Below are 24,695 nucleotides of genomic sequence, written 5' to 3'. Positions count from 1 at the left end.
CCAATGCTTTTAGCCGAAAGAGGAACAACGAAAAAGGATGATCTGGCAGGCTTTGAAAAGTAGGTTGACTCATTCAAACAGTAACTGAGCTGTAACCAACCGGCATGCATAGAACATGATGATATTAACATCTTCAGTTTTGGATTGGATCTGTTTGATGAGATGAGCATAGGCAGTTCCTCTATCATTAATCAACAAAGTGGTTTTCGCAATGAATATGACCTTTGTGGATGTCTTTCCAGGGACCACTGGATCTTGTCCCCATGAAATGTGATTAGGAAGTTGATCTCTGCACCAGAGAATGTATAGAGCATATGGATCATGAACATTTTTCAAGACAACAATTTTCATCTCCTGAGGGAGAACATTTCATTTTGAGATTGTTTGCCAGGAGCAGATTCCTTCGGTAGAGAAGTGGTAGAAACATGGCTTGATGGTGAGACTTCTTCGACTTGAACAAACGAAGTCTAAAAAATATTAACACTTCATGACTTCTTCAACGGAATTGATCTTGAATATACCTCAGCTCTTTTGTGCGAACGGAACCTGAGTCCAGGTGGCGAAATTGAGGCTAAGGCACCATGCAGGTCGCTGTGAGAATCTTGATGCTCGTACTAGATAACATCAGGATTTGTCAATTTTTGATGGTTAAATTCATCATAAACATACCTCAAACCTTCAACCACAGAATTTGCAATAGACTGTGGGTGAGACGGTAAATTCTCCTGTAGGGCCATCATCTGGGTTTTGATCATGTTTGTAATTCACATTAGAATGTAACACTTTGTGACGATTGAAAGTCTGACATACATCTTTCCATCAAGGAATTTTTATTCTTCTTTGATCATAGAATTCAAAAGTAGGAAGAAATTGTCCATTTTCGTCTGCAGTGGAGAACAACTTTCTGCGCGTGGTGAATAATGTCACCCACTGCTTTCACGAGTTGAACTGGAATGGACAATTCCTTTTACCGTAATTTCTTACACCATAAGTACCTACTAAAGAAGTTTAAAATTGAGTACGTACAATGCCATCTTGAAGCAAAACTGAAATCTGAAAAACGAGGAATATAGCACATAGAGAGGCGATATACAGGCGGGCTTGGTTCCCTAGTATTAGTCTTCACTTCCCCCATTCAAACATTAGAAGATTGAGGCTTTCAATCTCCCCAACCTGTATTAGCTACGGTCGAATAAGGCTAGCTACCCTCCATTTATTATTGTTAGAAGCCTACAAAGCTCCTAGCCGTCTTAGATAGTCATAGACTCAGTGTAGACGTTAGTTTAATCAATCAAAGGCGATATACGTACTCTTCACTTCACAAGTTATAAACACAACATTTCCACAAAATTATATCATACCTATTGCAATCTTATGATCCTCTTCAGATACCAACTGCTGAAGTGTTAAAATCATATCAACATCATATCACTTCTACCGTTGAAAGACTTGACGAATTTCTCATATACTGTACCAAGTCATAAACAAGAGAATTTATCCCTCCCAAAAACTCCATTTCAATAAAAGATAAAAGACATGGCCACTTGTATATATTCTTCGATAAATTTGAAAACTACGAAACATTCAAAACAACCCCCATGGAACAGCATCTTGCTCATTGGAAGCCCGAGGAACACTATATCTCTTGCGCTTGCCAACTATAGCATGGAAGAGGAGAAGCAGCCAGTGGCCTTTATCCAGGTGTGCATAGATGTCTTTTAAAACCTCAAGAATCCATCTCCCATAGAATAGCGATAAAGAAAACGCTGTATCTACCAGCTCTCAAAGTCGATGCAAAGTCTACCATTTCGCAGATTTTTTGCGCCAGTTGAGCGAGAACATTGAATACCATTGAAAGTTCTTGGTACTCGGACCGGCATGATAATATACAACCAGAAGGTCGCTGAGATAGGAGGTCCCCTCAATGAAGAGGATCATATAAGACTCCGTCATTCATACATGTCCGGCTTGCTCAAAGTAGTTTATGTATCCGCTGCCATATCCTTAAATGTGTCTAAAATATTGGTAAGTGCTGCGCAAGCAAGATGATGTTTACCACCAATGATTACGTAATCCCTTATCAGAACTCCGTTTGTAGCACTTCGTCTCCCACAAGAGCGAGACCGGCATTTTACTTTGCCAATATCAGCATCAACCTTGAATGATGGAATGAATTGACTCCAAGTTTCTATTAGCTCACAATGTGGCAGCTACTCCGTGCCTAGCAATGATATTTGGTAACCTTATCTACCAGGTTCCCTATTATTGACGCGATAACGACTTTTCACTTCTACCACCACCTTTAGTCCAACGACGAACTGATTATTTCATTGACCAATTCTTGTGATTCCGCCGTTATCGTGGAAGATTTCAATATCCCACAGACTGATTGAGTCTTTGATAAGGATATGGCCAAGCTATGTACTGTCTTATCGTTCTGGGGTTCCCATGTGGCATGAGCCCATCAATCCGTGCCTTTTTTGATATCAGAAAGGCACCATTGACGGATATGCTTTCTGATTTGGATAAGATTGGTTTGCTGAAAGACAAATCATCTGGATGTTAACCCAGGCAGAGTAACTTCATCTCCAAGTCCCGATTTATAGCTTTCCGCCCCCCTCCTCCACTCCCGCTCGATTTGGGTTCAAACGATTACACAGCCAAAAAGAATGCAACAGGCAGCATGAGCGTATGGGTACTCCACGATGGTCGAAGGAGAATAAAATATCCCCACATCCAGCGTCATGGTGTCTTGATTCGTGCGCCGGAAAATTTAGGGACAGATCAGATTTGATAGGCAAGGTTATTATTCGGCAGTTGAATAAGTTGTTAGCTTTCCCCTAACCATGAAGGTTCTCCACCCCGCTAACCCCTAGGCTATCTATCTACCTTTCCGCCCAGACACACACCACATCATATTATAATACATGATCTTCCTTGATCATCGAGAACCAACCCCACGATTTATATTGGGAGACCTTTTTCACTCTGACCAAGAGTCATCTCGTATTGTGCCGAATACTACTTAGATAAAAATCCCAGCTTGATTTGATAATTTTATTGGCATTGAAGATTAGTTCGATGAAGGAAACGCTTGGTAACTCAGTTTGGTAATGATGCACTAAACTATTATTAAAGTACTTGGCGTCAGTAGACCAAAGTCTACCCGGTGAGATAGATAGGCATACAGGCAATGAGTATAAAGAATCATGCTTCTCTTCTGTATTCGGTTCTTCATCTTTCTATATCTAGTAGAACACCATCCTCTCTTTCATCATGTTCTCACGTTTTCTTTCCATCACTGCGCTTGCAGCATTTTCCTCTGCTTCTCCAGTCGTTTACCAGCGCGACAATACCACAAATCCATATGTTTTCACTAATCCCAATGGACTTAATTTCACCCAGATGGATCCTACTTTGCCGAACATCACTGTTTTCGCAACTGGTATATTATCCCTCTGGCCATTTTTTCAGATAAAACTATACTAATTAAGAATTTAGGTGGTACCATCGCAGGCTCTAGCAGTAGTAATACAGCAACAACGGGATACACGCCAGGTGCCGTAGGCATTCTAACCCTCCTTGAGGCAGTCCCAGAAGTTCTCGATATTGCCAACGTTGCCGGTGTTCAGATCTCCAACGTCGGTAGCCCGGATATAACTTCAAGCATTCTCCTCAACCTGTCAAAGGAAATAAACGAAGTAATTTGCAAAGATGATACCATGAGCGGTGCAGTCATCACCCATGGTACCGACACCCTAGAAGAAACCGCCTTCTTCATGGACGCTACCATCAACTGCGGTAAACCCATCATCATCGTCGGATCCATGAGACCCTCCACGGCCATTTCGGCCGACGGTCCTTTCAATCTCCTCGAAGCCGTATCTGTAGGTATTAATCCTGATGCTGTTGGTCGTGGAGCTATGGTTGTTCTGAATGATCGTATCGTATCTGCATATTATGCTACCAAGACCAACGCAAATACAATGGATACATTCAAAGCAGTCGAGATGGGAAATTTAGGAGCACTCATTTCAAATACTCCTTATTTCTTCTATCCGCCCGTTGAACCTACCGGGAAAATCGCATATGATATTTCGAACGTGACGGAGATTCCTCGAGTGGATATCCTCTTCTCATACCAAGATATGCAAAATGATACTCTCTACAACGCTGTTTCCAGTGGCGCTAAAGGCATTATTGTAAGTTCCTCTACTTCCTCTCTTCACAATAAATATCCATCTAACCCACCATTACCATTAAGATCGCCGGTTCAGGAACAGGAAGCGTAAGTACATCATTCGACCATGCCATCGAAGATGTAATCAATAGATTCAACATCCCCATTATCCAAAGCACACGCGTGCAAAATGGAGAAGTGCCCGAATTCGAAAGTGAGACTGCTATACGTATCACATCTGGATATTTAAATCCTCAGAAATCTAGAGTTTTGCTTGGTATTTTGTTGGCGTTGGATAAGAATATTACGGAGATTAGGGATGCGTTTTCCGGGAATGCTGTTTCTTAATCTTGAGATGGATGGATGGGATTGGAAAATTAGATGTTAATGATAATTTTATGACTTCTGTGTATCTGGGATTTTTTGTCTGATTGGTATATTTGGGATATGGGATAAAGTTTTTGTTCTATTGGTTTTGATTATATAGTAAGTGCTCTTTGAACTAATAACATGATTGAGATCAAACAGCCGATTCTCTGCAAACAAGAAGATAAAGGAATCAGGATGAAAGCAAAATCCACACAGCGAGCATACAGTATCAACCAAACAAATGCAAAATTACTCCTATCTACTATCTACTACATACTCCAATCTCCCTCTTTGAATCTTCCATTTCCATGTCCGAATCCACACCACACCGTTTCTTAACCTCAAACTCAGTCCACCACCTTTTTCTTATACATTGCCTCAATCCTTTTCAACACCATCCGCCTCCCAATTTATCCTCCGGGGGCTCGCTAATCCATAGGCAAAATTTATCGGGATGGTCTAGTCGGCCACGTTGGCGATCGAGGTGCATGCTGCGCTTTATCATGAAGCATCCGATTATGTTCTCTTCCCTGACGATCAAGAGGTCCGAATTCCGCACGAGCAAAGCCTCTACAATCTCCAGCAGGATGATAAATAGCACCCACGATCTTTTTATCAGGACCCGTAATACCCCTCATAAATCCTACATCATTAGGCCTATTTTCCGGCTCGAGCATCATTGCTCGTTCATGCGGTGCGATCGCCGCTGGCTGCTCGCGAGATGGTCGGCTGTAATCGAAAGATGCCTTGTCGGGTGTAGTGACCGGATACTCGTATAAAGGGACTGGTCCCGTTCTGTTTGGGTTGATTCGTCGCTGAGGTAGTTCTCGGCTTTCGAAAAGTGGATATTGGCTTGGGCGATCGCCTTCTCTGTTCATGCATCTGTGTGGCATGTTGTTTATAGAGTTTCTTGGTGTAGCTGGCGGAGCTCTGTTGATTTCGGCGACTACTACTTTGTGTGTGATGTTACCACGCGGTGTGTGGTATTGCTAGGGGAAGGGTCAGAGAGTGTGACTTATAGTTGAAGTCTATTGACTTACTAGGTGATCCTTGGTGTTGTCAGAATTCCTTCTTCCCTGATCCATCTTGGGCGAGATAATAGTGTCTAATAACTTAAACTCGCGGGAGATGTAGACGTCTTTGCTTAGGCTTGGAGCTGGAGATTGATTCTAGACGACAAGAGAAAGGATAGCTAATGGATAGTGTGAAGTTGTCAGCCGGCTGATGATGGAAATTTGTGCGTTTGGATTTGGACGTGAGGTATCATTGTTCCTTATATCTTCACTTTTTGTACACTCGAATGCGTATTTCAGTAAGTAAAAGTTCAACACGAACCTGGCAACAAGTCGGCGCCAACATCATGATAGCGACGCTACCCTCAGCGAATCATCCAGTTCCAAAGTCATCTCCTGACACCATCATCCTAGAGGGGAAAGGTACTCGGAGAACTGCTAACAACAATAGAGGTTCTGGCAAGTTATTCCTTTCCCTGTTGCGACAAATCTGGGACTTACAGCTCATGCACCATGTCGAGGTCCCGCCCGTATATTTTGTTTCATGGCTCAACACAGCAAACGCTTTAGACGTTTCCATGCCATAATGTAACAGCATTTTCGAAATTAGCCCAGAAGAATTCAGCTAAAAGTTGAAATCATTAACGATTAGAAGCTAGACAGCAAGAATCGATCGCTTGACCCCCTTATTTTACCAATACACCGGTACCGCTGAGTGCTTTTGCGATTTTGGAATATGATGGAATACCCAAAAAGCATCAAGATCAAGCGCACTGCGCAACATCCCTGTATCATTGTAATTATTTGGTGAGGATCAATTGTATTTCAGCGATGGAATTACTTCCATCACGGTCATCGTATTTACCAAACTACCGGTACCGCCGTGTGACTACTGGTTGCATGAGCGGGGCAGCCGCTTGTTTAGCATTTCATTGATGAGAAACTTTTCATGCATGATTGGAGGGACGTTCAAACAATTTGTCGTGATGTGGGTGGCATCGTACCAAAATGCCGGTACCGCCGTGCTTTCTTTTCGACTGTGCATTTCGTGTTGCTGACTGTTGGTCGCTTTCATGGATTTGATGGTATATCGGTTCCCCTCGAGTTGTACTCGCAAGCGGTAACGCCATTCCCGCTCGGCTCAGGATGTAAATTTGTTGATACATATTTCGCAAATGATCCAGCTTTGAGAAGGGAAGAGATGGTACATCGAGATTAAGCGCTTGGAATAGGATGAGGAAGATGCTTATAAACACACCCCTGTTTATCGCTCCAGCCACATGGTGATATGCACGCGCCTGCATTTTTCTGTCACCTCTATCATCCAGTTACTCGATCAGACGATTACCTGGTAAAGTCTGTCTGATAAAAGTTACGATGTTCTCTTACTGCCGCATTCTCATCGATACGACACACTTATTAACTATTTTTCTGCAATTTATATCAAATTACTTTATCACCATCAACGACTGATATTTTGCTCGGCATGACTTCTAGTACTGAGAACGCAAGCTTGACTGAAGCTGCTAGTATCGAAACACAGCAGCCATGGCTTACTTTCCTCACTGAACTTGCTTCGAAACCAAACTGCGAGAAAATGGTATCAGATGTTGCGAACATGCTGAAAAACTTTCTCCTCTCTGACAGTGAGAATGCTGCTTCAGAAACTGCCAAGCAAATAAACAATTACACGCTCTTTGGCACCCTTACAAGAAGACATCTTAACTTTGTATTTCAAACGATATACAACCTAGCGGCACTGATACCATATGAAGATCACAAGCAGGAGATGTTGCTGCAGCTCATCGTTGAGCTTTTGAAGATGTCGAGCAGATCGATCACGCAGCCGGATGGCAAGGTAAGTTCTCTCCATTAGCGATCGGCAAGGGTTGAAATGGATCGGAAGATGAAATTGACATGATGAGTGGTAGATGGTCGATGAAGGCACTATATACTATGACATTAATATGGAACTAAAGCACGATATGTGGAATGCGAGACATGGTACGTCGACCACCCGTTTAATGTTCTTTGAGCTAACACATTGCCAGTGGATGAGTTCGATTTAGATCATAAAACTCAAGATAAATATACTCAGGGATGTATTGAGTGGATTAATCTCTCTAAATTCTATGCTCGCTGTATTGCGGAGGATCTCGATGATCATGATGATAGGGCATGCAAATTCCCCGGTTATGATATTCCTGAAGCTTTGGAGCAGCAATTCGAGTACACGCCTGGAATAGATACAGATTTCAGGGTCATGGTAGCCACGCAGTATATTATTATTGCTGGAGAGAAGATCCGAGAGGACAATATCAAATGGTGGGATGAGCATGCACCGACCTGGGAAAAGAATTTGGAGCAATTGGAGAATAGTTATGAAAATGGGTTTCCGGAAGTTGCTCCTCGTTTTGAGACACCACCCGGAGAGAAAGAACTCATTGGAACGGGAGACTTGGGTATGGATATTCTAGGATCTGTGAAGGATGCGAGGAAGAAATTGAGAGCGTTGCGAGAGTTGCGAGAGGGAGCTTCCGAGCAGGGGAGCGAGGAAACTGCCGACACCCTGGTTAATAGTGAAAATCCAGCAGAGAAGGATGATGAGTAGATCTTCTAGGTTTGATCCGGTGTCTTAAATGGAGTATGGATAAGAAATTCTGGAGCCCAATGCTTTTGCGAAGATTTGGAGAAACACTAGCGATGACTTTTCAAGCAATTTGATCTATTTATAGAAGCATCTATACGAACGGTCAAGTGATACCACATGACTGTTAGCAAGTTGACGACATTGGAAAAAGTTTTGCAACTCCCAAGGATTCACGCTATCTACTCAACATGAATGGATCTCACACTTTATTAAAGTGGTTGAAACTTCAGCCAAACCAGTGCAGTCTGACTGATTTGGACCAAACAATGGACTTTTCCCCAGGGAAATGCGTTCTGATACTTAATTTGCAGGCAATATAAACCATCCTACACTGCACTTCTCAATTGCTCTTTCCCTATTAGCAGCAAATTACTTCCCGTCTCTAAGTCACTTCCTTTTCTGTCTCCATAGTCACTTCCTCAAATCTGTTTCAAATAAGCGATTGTCATATCTTACAATCTTGCAACACCAACATACCATGTTCTTATTGCATCGTTCCAGGTTTTATCATACCATACATCAATATTTAAAATTTGAGCATCAGATAATGGACCAACGACCGTCACCAAGATATTGTTTCCAAACGCGCCCCATTAGTGGACATAACCCCCGCCATTTTACGGGCCCTGAGCCCTACATACCGGGCATTCCTACCATGCAAGCCCCCATCAATGACGATTGTGAGACAGTGGCTAGATTTGTCAAACGCTTTAACAGAAACAAAAGAACCTGGGAAAGCAGTGTGAAAGGAGGACGTCACGATCCTCTGGTTCTCTCAATTACAAGTCGGAATATCGATAAAACCGGTGCTTTGAAGCCACCAAAGAATGTGCACACTGAAAAGTACATCAGACCGAGTGATCGGTGGATTGCAGCGAATCCTTCTAGCAGTATAGGGAGAAGAGCAGAAAGTCGTGACTATATTAGGGCTGAGGTCTGTATAATGTTTGACACGGCGATTCATTGCTTTCCTTGGTTTCGAGCAACATAACATTTTGCTAACAATACAAAATCATAATAGGATCTTGGTGCGGCTTTCATGAATGACCCTGTCAATTTTCCATTCCTCAAATCTTCAATACGACTAACTAATAAATGCATAGGATTCCATAGTAAAACATGTTGTTTCCCGCTTAGACACGAGTTCAAACATGTACTTTCTTGTTGTAGGTACGCAATCTCTAGAATCCTGTTGTAAAGATTAACGTCGTACTTTACAGCATTCACCACAAGATAATTTGGGCCTATCACTGCTCCCAGCTAATATGCCTCAGCCGAGTATATCTCAGCCCAATATACCTCAACCAAGTATACCTCAATCAAATATATTTCAGTCGAATATATCTCAGCCCAATATACCTCAACCGAGTATACCTCAATCGGGCGTACCTCAGTCGAGTATACCTCAGCCGAGTATACCTCAGTGGAATATATCTCAGCCTAATATACCTCAACTAGGTATACCTCAATCGAGTATACTTCAGCCAAGTATTCCTCAACCAAATATACCTCAGCTGAGTATACCTCAATCGAGTATATATCAATCGAGTATGCCTCAGTGGAATATGCAGCCAGTCGTCGGTTCTCCTCTTCCTTCATTAGCTACCCAAACTCAACCTCAAAGTCTTCAAAGCTGTAACATACCCAATGACGACCCCAGCGTTTCCAACACATTTCCCCCAACCCCTTTTCCCACAAACAACAGCTCGCAACTAGCTACGACTTCAGAGCTACCGTCTCTAGAAAATCCAGCAAACTTCTACTCTTCTTTGCAACGACGACCCTAAAAATTTCAATGCATCTTCCCTGGCCTCTTACCCGCAGACAGTAGCTCGCAACTAGCTATTACTTCAAAGCTACTGTCTGTAGAAGATTAAACGCCCTCTATTCCTGTTTCACCGAAGAATGCATTCATTGGATTTATTCGGTAGTATCAGACTGAAAATCATTCTTTCTTGGATTTGACTCCCTGATGGTGATGGCGATAAGAGGTTGAATGAATTGATGATGATGATGAGAAGATGAGATTCTCGTAATTCTAAGTAAGAGATTAGTCAAGGATAAGTTTTTGTGCCGGATAAAGTCATTGGCAAAAAAAGAAGAGTGGAATAAAGTATGATAAGTTAGACTGCGGGAAGATAATTGATGATATGGCAATAAAAGTACTATGGATAAGGACTTATTGTTGGGTGTTAAAAGTATGTGCTACCCGGTGCACGATTCATTTCGATTTGGGTGGGACGGACAGCTGGTAGCAGCATGCTAGAGATCTTCCGATTCAAGTGTCGATAAATGGGAAAGAGATATTATTAATTACAGTTATTCTTTTTGTAAGGAATACCTTTAAAATACCTTTGCTTCCCTGCTTGTGGATGTACTTGAAAATCCAAATGCTTTTCCTAAGCTCTCGTCCCACCACAACTACACTTCAATCCTACCTTCACCATTGTGATCATTGTGGGAGGCCTTATAAAGAGAAGAAGCGACAACACAATCAATCATCTCACCTGGCAGAGCATCTTTTGTCAAGGGACAGTGTCAGAGCCTTCGAAATTCCACGGTATCAACCATGGAAAATTATTTCAGAAGGTCGATCATCCTCGGGCTGGGTTGAACGATATTTCTCATTCTAGATTCATCACACTTGCTAAAATACATGTTGCGAACGGCTTCTTCCTGAGCACTGCATTTCATTGACAATTTGGTCTGTCACTTCTGACGTTTAGGTATCTGTATCTTACGATGGACTTGGTGTTCCTTTCAGCATGTGTGAAATACATAGGAAAACTCGAGATTCTACGGCTATCAAAGAGCATGAGGTGGTGGAGAGCTTGCAGAAGAAATGGACGGAGAAAGCGGAGGATAGAGGATTCAAGAAAACTGATGGAGTTGATTATATTTAACTCAATTCCGAGATTGCTTGATAATCCGCTAATTTGTGTTCATGATAATGATGGGACTAAGTTGCTGGATATTTTACATCAGATATTATGAGCTTAGCAACACTTAAGCGGACGGAGAAGTAGACCTAACATACGCTCAGTTCGTCAAAACCCGTCGGACGTTCAACGTCTCTTCATCAATTTTCCGAACCAGACGTTGACCTGTCTGGCCCAGGTCTTGCCAACTCATTGATGTGTGTATGGAGAAAATCTGCCTGTGAATCTATGCATTCAGTATACTGATAAGTTTATCAAACACTTTTTATCTCTGGATATGGCTACGGTGCTGCAAAAGGCTGCAGTCAGCGATTCTGTTGTTCATGAGCAATTTGCAGCCACTAGGCTGTTTTTCGAAGACTCCTTTGGCGATGCACTGATGAATGTTTTTGACATGATATCAATGCTTATGATAGGTTTTGGCTGCCAAAGACTGGAATTCAAGAGTGACAATCTCAAATGAGTAGATGGGTAACTAATGGTATTGGAAGACTTTTGGCTGCGAACTGTTCTGCAGTAGTCCCGTCAGTTTGGTAGATTTTGAGAGAGACAATACCGTACTAGAGGTTGATGCCTTACAGGAGAAACTGACTAGAGCTCATAGAATCACCGTAGAAACTCAATCAATAAGATATTGTCAATGTCATCTCAGACTAATAATGAGAAGAATCAGATGAGAAGCGGAAGAACATGAAAGTGCACCTAATGACTTTGTGCTTGCACGTCGACTCATGATCAACAACAGGTAAATCATGGTGATGTTGAATGATAAGGAATTATGTCCGAGAATCAGAGTTAGCTTTACCTGGCTGGCTGTATTGATGCATCTCTTTTCTATGGAACTGTATTGTCGGTTATCCAACTACTTCACTACATCGACTTCTATTTGTTCCTATGGTTCAATATTCACTTTCACATTCGCACTCTTTTTCAATCACTCATTAAGACAACGCAATTTTTAATCCAACCCCTCGAGATTCGACCACTCTTCCTAATAATTCCAGAAACAAGAATCTTACAATCTTTATACAATCTTTGATTCTATTGCACTTTCTCACAACCCTTTCGAGTTTCCATTATCTACATAGGCTTTGCGCCTCTCAACTCTGTTTTGATTTCAAAACAGCTTTTAAAACAGTCGTATTCATTAATATCTTCACCATGTCGATCCAACAACTTAATACCTTTCTCAGAAATCAAGATGAATACAGTCGTCGTTTCTGGGCAGCTCCACAACCAATGTTCTTTCAATACGACTATGCCGAATCGCAACAAGTATTCAAGAATAAATATCCATCCAGTGAACTGAGATCTCTCGGTGGTCTATCAAGTTGGGAATGGTTCATTGATGGAAATAGTACGTTCAATCTGAATAATTTTCTTCTCAATTACCTCTTCTGACTTGAGACCGCAGGTTTACCTAACATCCGACTGAGATTCTATAACCAGAAATTGCACGATCCAGTTGCTCCTGTATTGGCTCCTGCTATAACCATTGATCAATGCAAAACGCGTCCACATCCAGGCGTATTGGGCTTTGTTTATGCCATGTCGAATACAGATTTAGCAGCACTGGAACAAGAGCAAAGTTTGAAAGGCAGACAACAATTATACCTTCCTATTGAACTTCAAACCAAGTCAACCAACGGAGCACTTACAGCAAAGGTTATTTTAGCAAGTGTTTTTATGGATATGGCTAATACTCGAGATGGATTTGTTGATTTGGCCAATGAACTTACGAACTTAACTTGGGTTACAGCTATCAAACGGATGCTACAAATGGGAATTTTGGTGTGGTATGTCAAGAAAATCGAGATGAAACTTAAAGGAAACGAAATGAGTTTCGAACCCTTCTTTATCAATTACAAAGATAATCCCGTTATCGATCTACGAGCTTCTCGAAAGCAACGGCAGCAGGAAGAACAGCAAAAAGAAGAGCAGGAAAAGCACAAGCAATCCTCCAAACAACCCATAATCACCTTTTCTCAACAACAAAAAGATGCAATGCTACAGCAAATCTTCCGCCATGGAAATATACCCATGGAACAAGCTTCGAAACTTACGGAAAAACAAAAGAATTTCGTAGTAGGTAGATATCTACGTAAACGACAATTAATCATGCATGAAAGACAAAAGACAGATCGAGGACACCAAGAGGGATCTCCTAATCTGAATGTTGAAGTCCCAGTACAACAACAGCAACAAAACCAACCGCCCATTCAAATCCCAGACCAGCAACCAAATCCCCACACAGAAACTATCCTAAATGACGTGGTTCGCAAGCAAAAAATGGCTCTGCAAGAGGAAGAGTCTAGATATGGTTTTAGCATGCCACCGCCTATACAACCTATACAACATGTACGTCGATCTTCACAAAGCGGCCAAGTTCACGGAAAAGTACAAGTTCATGCACAAGCACAAAAAGAAAATACAAAACCACCACCTCCCCATCTCAATTATCCTCAAAACCCCAATAACCTCAAACGATCAGCTTCGAATTTCATATCGAGTGCAAATGTTAACGGAGTACCGGATGCCAATAAGAGACGGAATATGGGGGGAGGTGCCGCTTGTACTTCTAATATGAATAGGAATGAGAATCAAAGTGAGAATGGAACTGAGATCCCTGCAGCAGAACCGAAACGAAAATACGCAGGAAGAGGAAGACCGAGGAAAAATCCAATTATGCAGCCTCTTCTTGCTGTTGGAAAATTAATTGGGAATTCACAGGTAGTGGGTGCTAGTGAGAAGGTACGCGCAGATATGTCGTCTGGGTCATTTGGGGATTGCATGCTGGATGGAAGTGCGAATGCAAATGCAAATGCAAATGGAAATTTGAAGAAAAACAATAAATCAAATATTAAAACGCAATTTCATCCGCATGTGCAACAAGCGGCGCAGATGGTGTATTATTTTCAGCCGAAAGTGGGGGTTGAGCGGGCTGGGGATGGGAGGTTGCAGTAGGTTGCAGTAGGTTAGGTTTGGGGTGGATTTTGAGTTGGGGGTGAGGAGGAGGAAAGTGGATGGATTTGTAATTTACTTACTCCTTAACCTTATAGGGATGAGGGGGAGCGGACTGCGGGTGGGGGGGTATTTATATACTGGGTGTTGATTTCGGCATGAAACCTTGGAAATTAGTCGAAGGGGGGTTTGTAGTTAGGGTGTTGAATGGGGTTTAGGATGAGATGTGAACATATGAGTGGGATATGGAGATGAAGTTTTTTTTTAGATTTTTTTTAGATTTTTTTTTGAAAAAGTCAAGAATCATACTCGAGCATATATACGGGTGCGGGGTACCTTTTCTATTCCCTCCCTTCCTGCCTCCCAACATAGCTAGCTAACTAGCAGGGAGAAAGGTAGAAAGAAAGAAAGAAAGGCCAAACGAAGAGAAGCAAAACTATAGCCATCCGATGATCTTCAAGAGAGACAATATCTAATTATGATTTATGCGTAATGATTGCAGGAGTTTGGATTGGGTATTTGGTATTTGATATTTGATATTTTGAGCTCCAGGGTGGATGATGACAGATACCCTGCAAGAAGAAATGAAATATGAAGGACAGAAAGCGATATATGAGATGAGATGAAAGTGGAAGGATGATTTAAGACTTTGGGAGTGGAAAAAACATTTAAGGATGTGGAGGGAAAGATAGGGATTGAGATGGAGATATTACAAGAAGATTTTTTCTTTTCCTTTTTTATGAAAACACTACGATTTGTTTTTCCCTTCTATTTCTTTTTTTTTAGCCAAAAGAGAGGGTAGGGGAAGAAAGTGGATGGGATACATAGCATAGCATAGCATAGCGACTTGCTTTGAAATTTTGCGGTTATTTATTCTGGGAGATGTGAATATTTGTAAAAGGCAGATTGGTACTACCTAGTAGGCAATATGCTTAATACCTATATGAAGATGGAATGATGATGAACATATCATGCAGCAGTCATTTAAGCGAAACAAAAGAAGTAAATTGATGCACAGGTATATTCCATTACAATCCTCCAACCCATCCCACCAAACCATTCTATAACTAAAACTAAAACGTAGTTTTCTTTCCCTCACTCTCCACAATACCTCCTGTCAAACGTGGTGCGTATGATTGTCTGTACTCAACCTTCTTAATAGGTCTCTCTCTTTTCTCTCCTGGAACCCTCGGTACAACAGGTTCATCATTAGCTCCAACCCTAGCACCAGATTCCCGCTCCTCACGTGGATGTCTTTCATTGGGGTTCTTTGATCCATCCTTGCCATATCGTTTCTTGTATCGCAATTGATCATCCTCTGCAAATTCCATACGTAAAGGACGTCCTTGAATCTTGTTTACCCACCATTTCCTCGTTTTGGTTTTAGGTTTCTTGACCTTTTCCGTTTTTGGTGCAGCTTCGGTTTCTGAGTCTGAGTCGGAATCGCTAGAGTCGGATGAGGATTCTTCGTCAGATAGCTCTTCTTCGATATGAACCCAGCCTTTGACTGCACTTTGAGCTGCTGATACTTCTTCAAATACAATCCAAGCATAACCCTTGCATTTTCCTGAATCTTCGAATGTTGCTACGTGGATCTTCTCAATAGCTCCACATTTCTCAAAATGTTCCTTCAGGATCTCTTCTGTGGCATCGAAACGTAGATTACCGACAAAGATCTTTTTGCTAGGTGGTTTGCCCTCGATGACAGCTTCCTTCTTTTCTGGGCGACCCTCAAAAGATTTATTATCCTTGATGAGCAGTCTTCGACCTGTGAGCAATTGTTCAGACAACTCAACTGCCATCTTAACCTGTTCCTCTGTTGCGAAATCCACATAAGCAAAACCCTTATTATGAACTGGTTTTCCAAATTTCTTCTCAACCTTATTTGCAGGCTTTCCATCATTAGGACCAGGCATATGAATTCGGGTGATATTTTCTTCCTCAAGATCCGAGAATTCCACAAACCATTTGCGTAATTCCTCTTTCGACACACTCCAAGGTAAATTTCCAACCCATACACCATGACCCGAACGTTTTTCTACTTCGGCCTTCTTTTTGGCTTCTGGTTCGGGAGAGGATTCTGCGCCTGATTTAGATGGAGGAAGTGGTTTACCCTTTTTTAAACGACGAAGGGCCTTCTTGGAAGGAGGTTCTGGGAGGGTGATATCAACTTCAATTTCTTCGACGGAGGATTTGCGCTTTTTGGTGGGTGGTTCATCGGATGTCTCATCGTTGTTTGTTTCGGCAACCTCTTGTGTAGTTTCTGCAGGATTTGCTCCTGCTTCCTCTGAGGCCTCATTTGATTCCTCACTTTTCTCTTTCTTCTCCTTTTTCGAGCGCTTCTTCTTAGATTCAGTTGTGATTATCTCCTCACCACCCGTCATCTCATTGTCGATATCCATAGACTCGTTGGAAACTGGTTGTTCGGTGATAGCACTAGACTTTCTCTTCTTGCTCTCTTTCTTTTCCTTCTTCTCCTTTTTTTCCTTCTTATGATCCTTGATTGAGTCCATAGTATCTGATTCAGCGATGTATGGCATTGTGGTTGAAAATAAATGACAATTGTTAAAAACTCCCCAATAAAATTAATCCATCAAAATTTCTTATCGAGAAACTTTCCTCTGGGCTGCCGGTGATAAGATAACCCGGATCTAACGAGGTCTAGCATAGCCTGACTTTCCTGCAGGAAGGCTGCACTTTAGTGGCGGCTATTTCCACCCTGAATTAATCTCGACATACGCTTAATTCCAGCCTGATGATGCTCTAAACGTATCGATTGTTCGAATAAACAATTTTAGTTCTGCGACATTGATCCTTTTCTTCAATTTACAACAACAATTCGAACGACAAATTTCAATCTCGAAATTGCTACGGTTCTCGGTTCCAGGATAAGAGTCGATATGACTTCCTCAATCGATGAGGAAATCTTGGGTGAAGATGTTGAAGAGCAGGAAAATGTTCAAAGCAGCCCTCCAGTGGCTTCCAAACCACCGCCATACAAGTCTTTCCGGTACGTCGCTTCCTCAATCAATATTCATTCTCCGAAATGATTCACCTTAGAGTCCGTTGGAATTCATTTTGTCTGTATATAATTCCTCCAAAACCTCGCTTTGTGTTCCTTGAAATTCCATATTTCAAAGCCACCAACAAGTTTCTCCTGTATTCAGCACGTCAATTAGCTAATATGAGCGCATATAGTAAGAAGTATCGTAAAATGCGAATAAAGTTCGATGAAGCTATGCGCCAAAGTAATTCATTATTTATGGAGGAGCAGTTGGCAGATGAAAGTGCTAAGAGGTTGGCACGAGAAAATGAGTAAGCGAAGCTTTGGAACTGCTCTTCGGAAACATGGTTAACATTGTGGTCTACAGTCGACTTATGGATTTACTTCTCGATATCAACAACTCCGAGCAAATACCTGCCAACAAGCGCATCGATTTAAGTGTCGCTGGACCTGCTCTTACAAGCGTCCCTGCTCTTGTCACAAAAGAAGAGCTTGCGAAAGCCGCTGAAGATACATCACCTGAAGGCCAAACTATCTATAAAGAAATTCAGGGTTTATTGAAGGACCGAGATGGCACAAATACGACTGTTAAGCCTTCAAAATCTCTTGCGAAACTCCTGGCGACTGTCCCGCATATTTCCTTGATGAACCATCACGTCTCTCCACAATCCTTGGCTGATTTCGAACCTCAGCCTGGAAGGAAGCATCCTATTGGCTATTTATCTGTCGAAGAAATTGATAATTACCTTCACGCAGTAGATGCAACGATTGGTCTTGCCCCCTCCCTCGCAACTGTCGTCTACCCTCCTACAACGCAAGATGTCACTCTCAAAAACCCCCATAGCGTTCTAAACTGGCTCCGTCGTCATGAGCCCAAAATCTTCCTTCAAGATGGTGAAGGCCCTATTGAAAAGATCAATACCAAACCTGGTGCCTTGCGTGGAGCAGGAAAACGAGCAAATATTCCCGCACCAACTCGTCTTGATTCTTTAGAAATTGTCGAAGAAGATGGCATTGGCTACGATACTACTTTAAGCGGACCATCCAGCTCCAAAATCAAACGCAAGCGAGACCCAGAGGATGATGGTGGATATACACCCAAATCTGGCAATCCAGTTAATAAAACCAAAAGACAAAGGCCATCCAAGAAAAAGTCTGATCCACCTGGCGAGCCAAGTACTTCCTCTAGTTCGAAAAAGAGTAAATTGAGAGCCAAAAATTCATCTCCCGTTGACACAGGTCCAGCCCCTCATCCTTTCGGCCCAATTGACTGATTGGAGTGGAAGGTCGTTGAACGCAGTTTTTTCAGTCGTACGTTAGGGCTACTACGAGTTGGTGTGGTTTCTTCTAGCTCTTACCTTAAGAGGCGATCATACCATTTAGAAGGACTCTATTCTAATTTAGTTTGAATCGATATAATGAGATTGTATGTTTTGTGGGGGAAGAAGGGGGTTCTTGATGATGGATGAATTTGTTTACGGAGTATTGAGCAGGGCGAATGGTATCTGGTTTATTTCTAATGCAAAGGTTAAGGGAATATGCATGATTTGTACAATACTAGGAGAAGGGGAATATTGAAGAAACTCTGGGATTTATAATTTTCTTTGGGAAGTCATAGAGGATGGTCAAGGAGTGAACAGAGAGAAATGAGATCGATCAAAATGTTATGACAATTCGTCTTGTGGAGCTTGTGATTGATCAGTATTGAATACGTGTATGTTTGAGCATGGATGACAATTGCAAATCATGAGTAACACTGCCGGTGAAGCAAAACAGGTACTCGAGAGAAGGTCAAATGGTCTTTAGGGTGTAGGAAAGCAAGCAAGTGAAGTTCCTAAGATACAACCAAGTCTCTCATTGAGATTAATACTCCGAACGTATGAAGCAAAGATTATACGACGAACCTCCCAGAACTGCTCAATGCTATAACCCAAGATTATAAGTAATATATTTAAGTAGTGATGTTGTAATGAGAGAAGGGGAATGGGTTCCCTGGATATAGGGGAAGAAATTGGAGGTTCTGTACTTTTTAAGGCGGAGTTTGGGGATGGAGTTCGGTGTCAATCGTGTGACTTGTGTGAATTAACAAAGATTATTTTGTACTTTACATACATGCAGATAGAGAATAACTTTTAATACAGCTCTTCCACCTATAAAGCCTCAAAAACACACCCGTATCTGAAGTCACCACCCCCTCATTCCACACACGTGACACATCATCCTTTTCCGGAACAATTCCCGAAACCCTGCACGTTACAAACCAAACGGCTCCAAAAACCCAAGTCTAGAAAACCCTTCTCTGCCAATCCGCCATTTGGCCGCTGCTAAATAAACCGATGTGGGGTAACTTCTTCCAGCTAGGGTTAATTTCCCCCTCTATGCCTCCGTTGTCGGATAGCTCTTTTTATTCGTAGGCGGGGCACAGCTGATGCGTTTTTTTACTCTATACGGAATTGGGGGTTTGTATTTTGCCTGTTTGTGGTTGAATTTTTTTGGGGTTTTTGCTATCGTTGGGTATTTGGTATTTCGGGTTCGGTGAATAAGGGTATTATTGTATTGTGTTGTTTAGTGGGTGGGTGAGGGCGTACATTTGGGGGATGAAAGTTTAGGGGATTAGATTGGGATGTGTACGTATGGTAGGGTGGTGTAAATTGTGATAGATTTGATAAATTTAATCACAATTAATTCGATTTTATTATGTTATTGTTATGTTGAGGTTTGGTCATCTTATTGTTTAGATGTGACTCCGTTATCGATCATAGCTTGGATGGAAAAATTCCTTTCTATCTCTCTTCCTACCTTTCTCTTCTCTTTCTTTCTGAGATGTTATTCTAGATTTCTTATACTACATACACGATATCCAAGATAGAATTGATTGATCGATTGATTGATTCAAATTCAATAATATCTGCCTTCCTCCTCTCCGAGACATATTTCTTCTTCCCCGCGGTTAAGAATCCCCCGCGCACCTCACATCCGCGCTCCTCACTGGTCCTCGGTACAACAAGCGCATCGCATCGGATCAACCAAGCAAAGCAAGCAGCCAGTCAATTCGTTATCAAAAGCCTCGTCTGCACCTCCTCCAGAATGTCTCTCCACCGCAGCATTACCTCTTCATTCTTGCGCACCGTTCCTCGTTCCTCAATCTTCACACCTCGATTCGGCAGCGCCATTACCTATTCGCGCACCATGGCTTCAGCTACCTCTTTCCAGAAAATCAAAGTCAAGAATCCAATTGTGGAGCTTGATGGAGATGAAATGACGAGGATTATTTGGAAGGATATTAAGGATAAATTTATTCATCCTTATCTGGATGTTGATTTGAAATATTATGATTTGGGTTTGGAGTATAGAGATGAGACAAATGATCAGGTTACTATTGATGCCGCAGAGGCTATTCAGAAGTATTCCGTTGGTGTTAAGTGCGCTACTATTACTCCGGATGAAGCTAGAGTTAAGGAGTTCAATTTGAAGCAGAGTGAGTAATTTTCTTTAGTCCATAGATCTGCGAGGATGAGGGTGAACTAGAGAAGCTAATTAAGTATCTAATAGTGTGGCTCTCACCTAATGGAACCATCCGTAACCATCTCGGCGGTACAGTTTTCCGCGAACCTATTGTCATTCCTCGTATTCCTCGTCTCGTTCCTGGATGGAAGAAACCTATTATCATCGGTCGTCATGCATTCGGAGATCAATACCGCGCAAAAGATATGGTTGTTCCAGGTCCAGGTACCCTTACCATGACTTTCACACCTGATGGAGGCGCACCCACCGAAACTGTTGTCTATAACTTTAAATCGGGAGGAGGAGTTGCTCAAACTCAATATAATACTGATGAATCCATTAGTGGATTTGCTCATGCTAGTTTCAAATTGGCTCTTAGCAAGGGATTACCTTTGTATATGAGTACTAAGAATACAATTTTGAAAAAGTATGATGGAAGATTCAAGGATATCTTCCAGGAGATTTTTGACAAGGAATATAAACCTCAATTTGATGAGAAGAAGATTTGGTATGAACATCGATTAATTGATGATATGGTTGCGCAAATGATGAAGAGTTCAGGTGGTTATGTTATGGCTTTGAAGAGTATGTTTTACCCCTCTTGATTTCCAATCACTACAAAACTAACTTTATGAACAATAGACTACGATGGAGATGTTCAATCCGATATTGTAGCTCAAGGATTTGGTTCCCTTGGTCTCATGACCTCAGTACTCATCACCCCTGATGGAAAGACCTTTGAATCCGAAGCCGCCCACGGAACCGTCACTCGTCATTACCGCGAACATCAAAAAGGTAACCCTACCTCCACCAACCCTATCGCATCAATCTTTGCTTGGACAAGAGGTCTCGTCCAAAGAGGTACTTTAGATAATACACCAGAAGTCGTTGCTTTCGCAGAAAGCTTAGAACAAGCTTGCATAGATGTAGTTGATAAGGAGGGTATCATGACGAAGGATTTAGCATTAGCTTGTGGAAACACAGGAAAGGATGATTATGTTACTACTGGGGAGTATTTGGAAGCAGTAGAAAAGAGGATGAAGGGACTTTTGAAGGAGAAATTGTAGGTGGTTATAAGAGATGTGGAGTATTTGATTTTCAGGAGAGGAAGGAACAGCAGAGGTGGAGGAAGAAAAATTAAGAGGATAGACCATATATCGATTTTTATCGCATGGTTGATGTGTATGAGCGGGTGTGCGAAAATTTGTTACTTGGTTATTTGATTACTTGAATTGTGTTTCTGGAGCTGGCTGGCTGGCTGGCTGTCTGTCTCTCTGGATAGGTAGGGGCTAGTTCTTTTTGAATATAAGATACCTTTGATGTGTTGAGTTGGTGAGCGAGCGAGTAAGCATGCATGCATGCATGTATACACTGGTTTTGGCGTGTATATTTTGATTTTATTATAGGGGGGGGATGGAATGGAGAGGTGGAGATGGAGAAGGGGTAGGGGTAGGAATAGGGGTGAGAGGGGAAAGTAGAGGGAAGGAAAGTTGGGGGAAGTTATTATATTATATTATATAGTTTTTTATATACAAATATATGAATATATTTCTTAAATCTATTCTACTTTCAGACCACCTCTAATTCGGACCCCTCTTTTATATCAAAAATAATAATTTTTATTTATTAATAACTCCATAACAAATCGATCTCCTCTTAATGTTTCTTTTATGAAGACTCTCAATAAAAACAAATAGTCTTAAGTCTAGTATAAATTAATACTGTGACCAAAAGGGTGTTTATAGACCAGCAATTGTATTTAACTTAGAATCTACAGGTGAAGAGCACCTGTAGATGGGGATAGCTACTCTATATATACACAAATGAATAGCCTAGCCGCAATGGCTAGGCAAAAAGAAGTCATATTTATTCCTCCAATGATCTTACTTTACCGATAACCATTGATACCTAGTACTTGTCCGGATCTGATCCTCAGGTCACCTAAATCGTATACTAATCTCGAGTAATCGTATCATGTGTGGACATGGTTAATGTACCTGAGGTTTCTTATATAATAAGGGTGGGAGGAAAGCAGGGATTTCCGTCACAAATACTAATATCAACAACCCGAAGCATATACATCAAATCATTTACACACACAAAAACAAAAATCACTACACTAGATCACTTAGGTATATAAATACCAATTCACAACAAGATCAAGAATCTCAAATGTGTAAAAATAAATAGTAAATTTTTTTATATTTAATATTTGAAGGAAAATAGAAAAATACCACCTAAACATTAAATCCTGATTAAAAAAGCCTTCCTTCCCCATTGATATCATCCCATCCCTGTTCATCCCATCCCAACCCATCCCAACCATTTCCATTCCAAATCTCCATCAAATCATGATAAAACATGATTTAATCATGGAGAGTAAATTTTTTTTTAAGCGATCTTTTGATCTCCTTTGTCGACTACCCGCACCATGCAGCGAAAATAACAACAACAAATATAAATGATTCCTAATTTTCGAATTCCGAAAGATCTTAGAAAAAAATCCTTTCTAATGTAAACATCAATCAGCAACCCATCCATGCAGAAATAGAAAGAAGAAGAAAAAAAGAAATCACAAAAATCACAAAATCTTCTTCTCTCCCCTCTTAGACTTACATTTAGCAGGTTGAGCAGGCGAAGGATATCCATAACCACCATAATTACCCCCCGAGTAAGATCCCCCAGGACATCCCGCAACATCACAAATGGGTTCGTATTTAGCCGCGTAGGAAGCATTGGTATATGTATAGGCCTGGCTCACAGACCAATAATCGCTTCCGCGATACTGACCCACATTGGTTGCGTAGACACTGGCCCATTCTTCGGTATACATGGAACAGTAGATTCCTTGAGGTTTGTTTTCGTCGCTGAGAACGTACACGACGAATTGGTTGCAGACGGATGGGTTACCCGTGGGAGGGGGGTGCTCGGCGTTGTATTTGGTTTGTGCGGTACAGGCGGCTGTGCAGGCTACGACGCCGTTGGCGTAGGTTTGGACGTCGTCGAATGAGAAGAATTTATATCCCATGTAGGTGTCTGTGTGTGTGACTGGGTCGAGTGGGGCGTTGATTGCTCCTCCCAGGGCGACTGGACCGGTATAACCATCTGCTGGGGCGGGAGCAGCATTTTTATTGTAGCCATTTGATCCGGCGATAACGACGTGGAAGTCCTCTATTTTGGTATTAGTATATGTGTAATTTTATTATTGACCTGTTGTGAGAGAAAAACTTACGTCTCCATTGTCCGACATTGGTAGCTGTAGCCGCTTGAATTTGAACACCCCACTTCACGCACTTGTAATTGGTGGTAGAAGCTGGATTAGCGCAGGTAGCGCCCGGATCAACTGTTGGATCGCGCTCCATGTAGATATTGAATGCGATACAACCATCTTGTTGATCGCAGTAAGAGGCACAGTTAACTGTATCGTAAGAATCCAAGGTCTTGTATCCAAGGTACGAAGTAGTTTGGGAAGAACCTTGTAAATTCTTGAATGCAAGGTTATAACCTTGGGGAGTGGCAGCTACATCGGAAATCGCAGTGTATTGAGAATCCGCTAAAAAAGCCTCTGCGGTGTCTGGACTGTAAGGCTATTTGTTAGTGAGAGTTTTTGATAAAAGCTTGAAGGCCATTAAAGTACTTACGTGGAGGTTGGAGCAGCTCCGAGAGGTTGAGGTTCGCAAGAGGAGCGCTTGATGTTATTGCGCTTGGCGACTGTACTTGGGACCGCCGTGTTAGTTACTTTTGCGGCCCCGACAGAGGTAGCCGCAGCGGATGGCTTGACGCTGACACTTTGGGAAGAAATATCGACTGGAGCATTGGAAACTGCAGCTGGTGGTAAACTATCGATAGTGCCCAAGTCAATCTCTTGAGGGATAGGATTTCCAAGGGCCAAAACTGCAAAGGCAGAAGTGAGGATTGCAGAACGCATTTTGATGTTCAGGTGGATGTGGATGTTTGATGTTTGAGAAGTGAGTTTGTCTATGAGATGAAGAAGATGAAGATGAAGATGAAGAAGATGATGATGATTTCGATTTGAGGTGGAGGAGATGCTCAATCTTATACTTCATCATCCATT

General features: G+C 41.8%; 10 protein-coding genes across 10 annotated transcripts; 7 read left to right on the top strand and 3 right to left on the bottom strand.

Annotated features, from left to right (window-relative positions):
- Positions 1-1,536: 1,536 nt before the first annotated feature.
- SS1G_04932 (predicted protein) lies at positions 1,537-2,393 on the top strand (the record flags this gene model as incomplete). Its single annotated transcript, XM_001593455.1, has 2 exons — positions 1,537-1,701; positions 2,307-2,393. The coding sequence occupies 2 exons, from the start codon at positions 1,537-1,539 to the stop codon at positions 2,391-2,393; spliced, it is 252 nt and encodes an 83-aa protein (XP_001593505.1).
- A 1,012-nt stretch (positions 2,394-3,405) lies between these two features.
- SS1G_04931 (hypothetical protein) lies at positions 3,406-4,528 on the top strand (the record flags this gene model as incomplete). The annotated part of the gene is made up of 3 exons (XM_001593454.1): positions 3,406-3,445; positions 3,502-4,202; positions 4,265-4,528. 3 exons carry the CDS (start codon positions 3,406-3,408, stop codon positions 4,526-4,528), a joined length of 1,005 nt encoding a protein of 334 aa, XP_001593504.1.
- A 467-nt stretch (positions 4,529-4,995) lies between these two features.
- SS1G_04930 (predicted protein) lies at positions 4,996-5,634 on the bottom strand (the record flags this gene model as incomplete). Its single annotated transcript, XM_001593453.1, has 2 exons — positions 4,996-5,538; positions 5,590-5,634. The coding sequence occupies 2 exons, from the start codon at positions 5,632-5,634 to the stop codon at positions 4,996-4,998; spliced, it is 588 nt and encodes a 195-aa protein (XP_001593503.1).
- Positions 5,635-6,301: 667 nt separating this feature from the next.
- SS1G_04929 (predicted protein) lies at positions 6,302-8,173 on the top strand (the record flags this gene model as incomplete). The annotated part of the gene is made up of 5 exons (XM_001593452.1): positions 6,302-6,369; positions 6,747-6,845; positions 7,060-7,420; positions 7,494-7,566; positions 7,614-8,173. The coding sequence occupies 5 exons, from the start codon at positions 6,302-6,304 to the stop codon at positions 8,171-8,173; spliced, it is 1,161 nt and encodes a 386-aa protein (XP_001593502.1).
- Positions 8,174-8,867: 694 nt separating this feature from the next.
- On the top strand, positions 8,868-9,656 carry SS1G_04928 (predicted protein; the record flags this gene model as incomplete). The annotated part of the gene is made up of 3 exons (XM_001593451.1): positions 8,868-9,146; positions 9,316-9,382; positions 9,502-9,656. 3 exons carry the CDS (start codon positions 8,868-8,870, stop codon positions 9,654-9,656), a joined length of 501 nt encoding a protein of 166 aa, XP_001593501.1.
- A 2,656-nt stretch (positions 9,657-12,312) lies between these two features.
- Positions 12,313-14,565, top strand: SS1G_04927 (predicted protein; the record flags this gene model as incomplete). Its single annotated transcript, XM_001593450.1, has 4 exons — positions 12,313-12,508; positions 12,566-14,111; positions 14,211-14,241; positions 14,512-14,565. The coding sequence occupies 4 exons, from the start codon at positions 12,313-12,315 to the stop codon at positions 14,563-14,565; spliced, it is 1,827 nt and encodes a 608-aa protein (XP_001593500.1).
- A 620-nt stretch (positions 14,566-15,185) lies between these two features.
- Positions 15,186-16,652, bottom strand: SS1G_04926 (hypothetical protein; the record flags this gene model as incomplete). Its single annotated transcript, XM_001593449.1, has 1 exon — positions 15,186-16,652. One exon carries the CDS (start codon positions 16,650-16,652, stop codon positions 15,186-15,188), a length of 1,467 nt encoding a protein of 488 aa, XP_001593499.1.
- Positions 16,653-17,012: 360 nt separating this feature from the next.
- SS1G_04925 (hypothetical protein) lies at positions 17,013-18,390 on the top strand (the record flags this gene model as incomplete). Its single annotated transcript, XM_001593448.1, has 3 exons — positions 17,013-17,122; positions 17,311-17,427; positions 17,484-18,390. 3 exons carry the CDS (start codon positions 17,013-17,015, stop codon positions 18,388-18,390), a joined length of 1,134 nt encoding a protein of 377 aa, XP_001593498.1.
- Positions 18,391-20,203: 1,813 nt separating this feature from the next.
- On the top strand, positions 20,204-21,687 carry SS1G_04924 (hypothetical protein; the record flags this gene model as incomplete). The annotated part of the gene is made up of 3 exons (XM_001593447.1): positions 20,204-20,594; positions 20,669-21,205; positions 21,263-21,687. The coding sequence occupies 3 exons, from the start codon at positions 20,204-20,206 to the stop codon at positions 21,685-21,687; spliced, it is 1,353 nt and encodes a 450-aa protein (XP_001593497.1).
- Positions 21,688-23,127: 1,440 nt separating this feature from the next.
- SS1G_04923 (hypothetical protein) lies at positions 23,128-24,548 on the bottom strand (the record flags this gene model as incomplete). The annotated part of the gene is made up of 4 exons (XM_001593446.1): positions 23,128-23,129; positions 23,237-23,791; positions 23,853-24,199; positions 24,262-24,548. Coding segments are annotated over 4 exons (1,191 nt in total).
- Positions 24,549-24,695: the final 147 nt, after the last annotated feature.

The sequence above is a fragment of the Sclerotinia sclerotiorum genome, genomic scaffold (genome assembly GCF_000146945.2).
Source record: "Sclerotinia sclerotiorum 1980 UF-70 scaffold_6 genomic scaffold, whole genome shotgun sequence".
In the NCBI taxonomy this organism is placed as follows: domain Eukaryota; kingdom Fungi; phylum Ascomycota; class Leotiomycetes; order Helotiales; family Sclerotiniaceae; genus Sclerotinia; species Sclerotinia sclerotiorum.
This window is presented reverse-complemented; position numbering and strand designations above follow the sequence as displayed.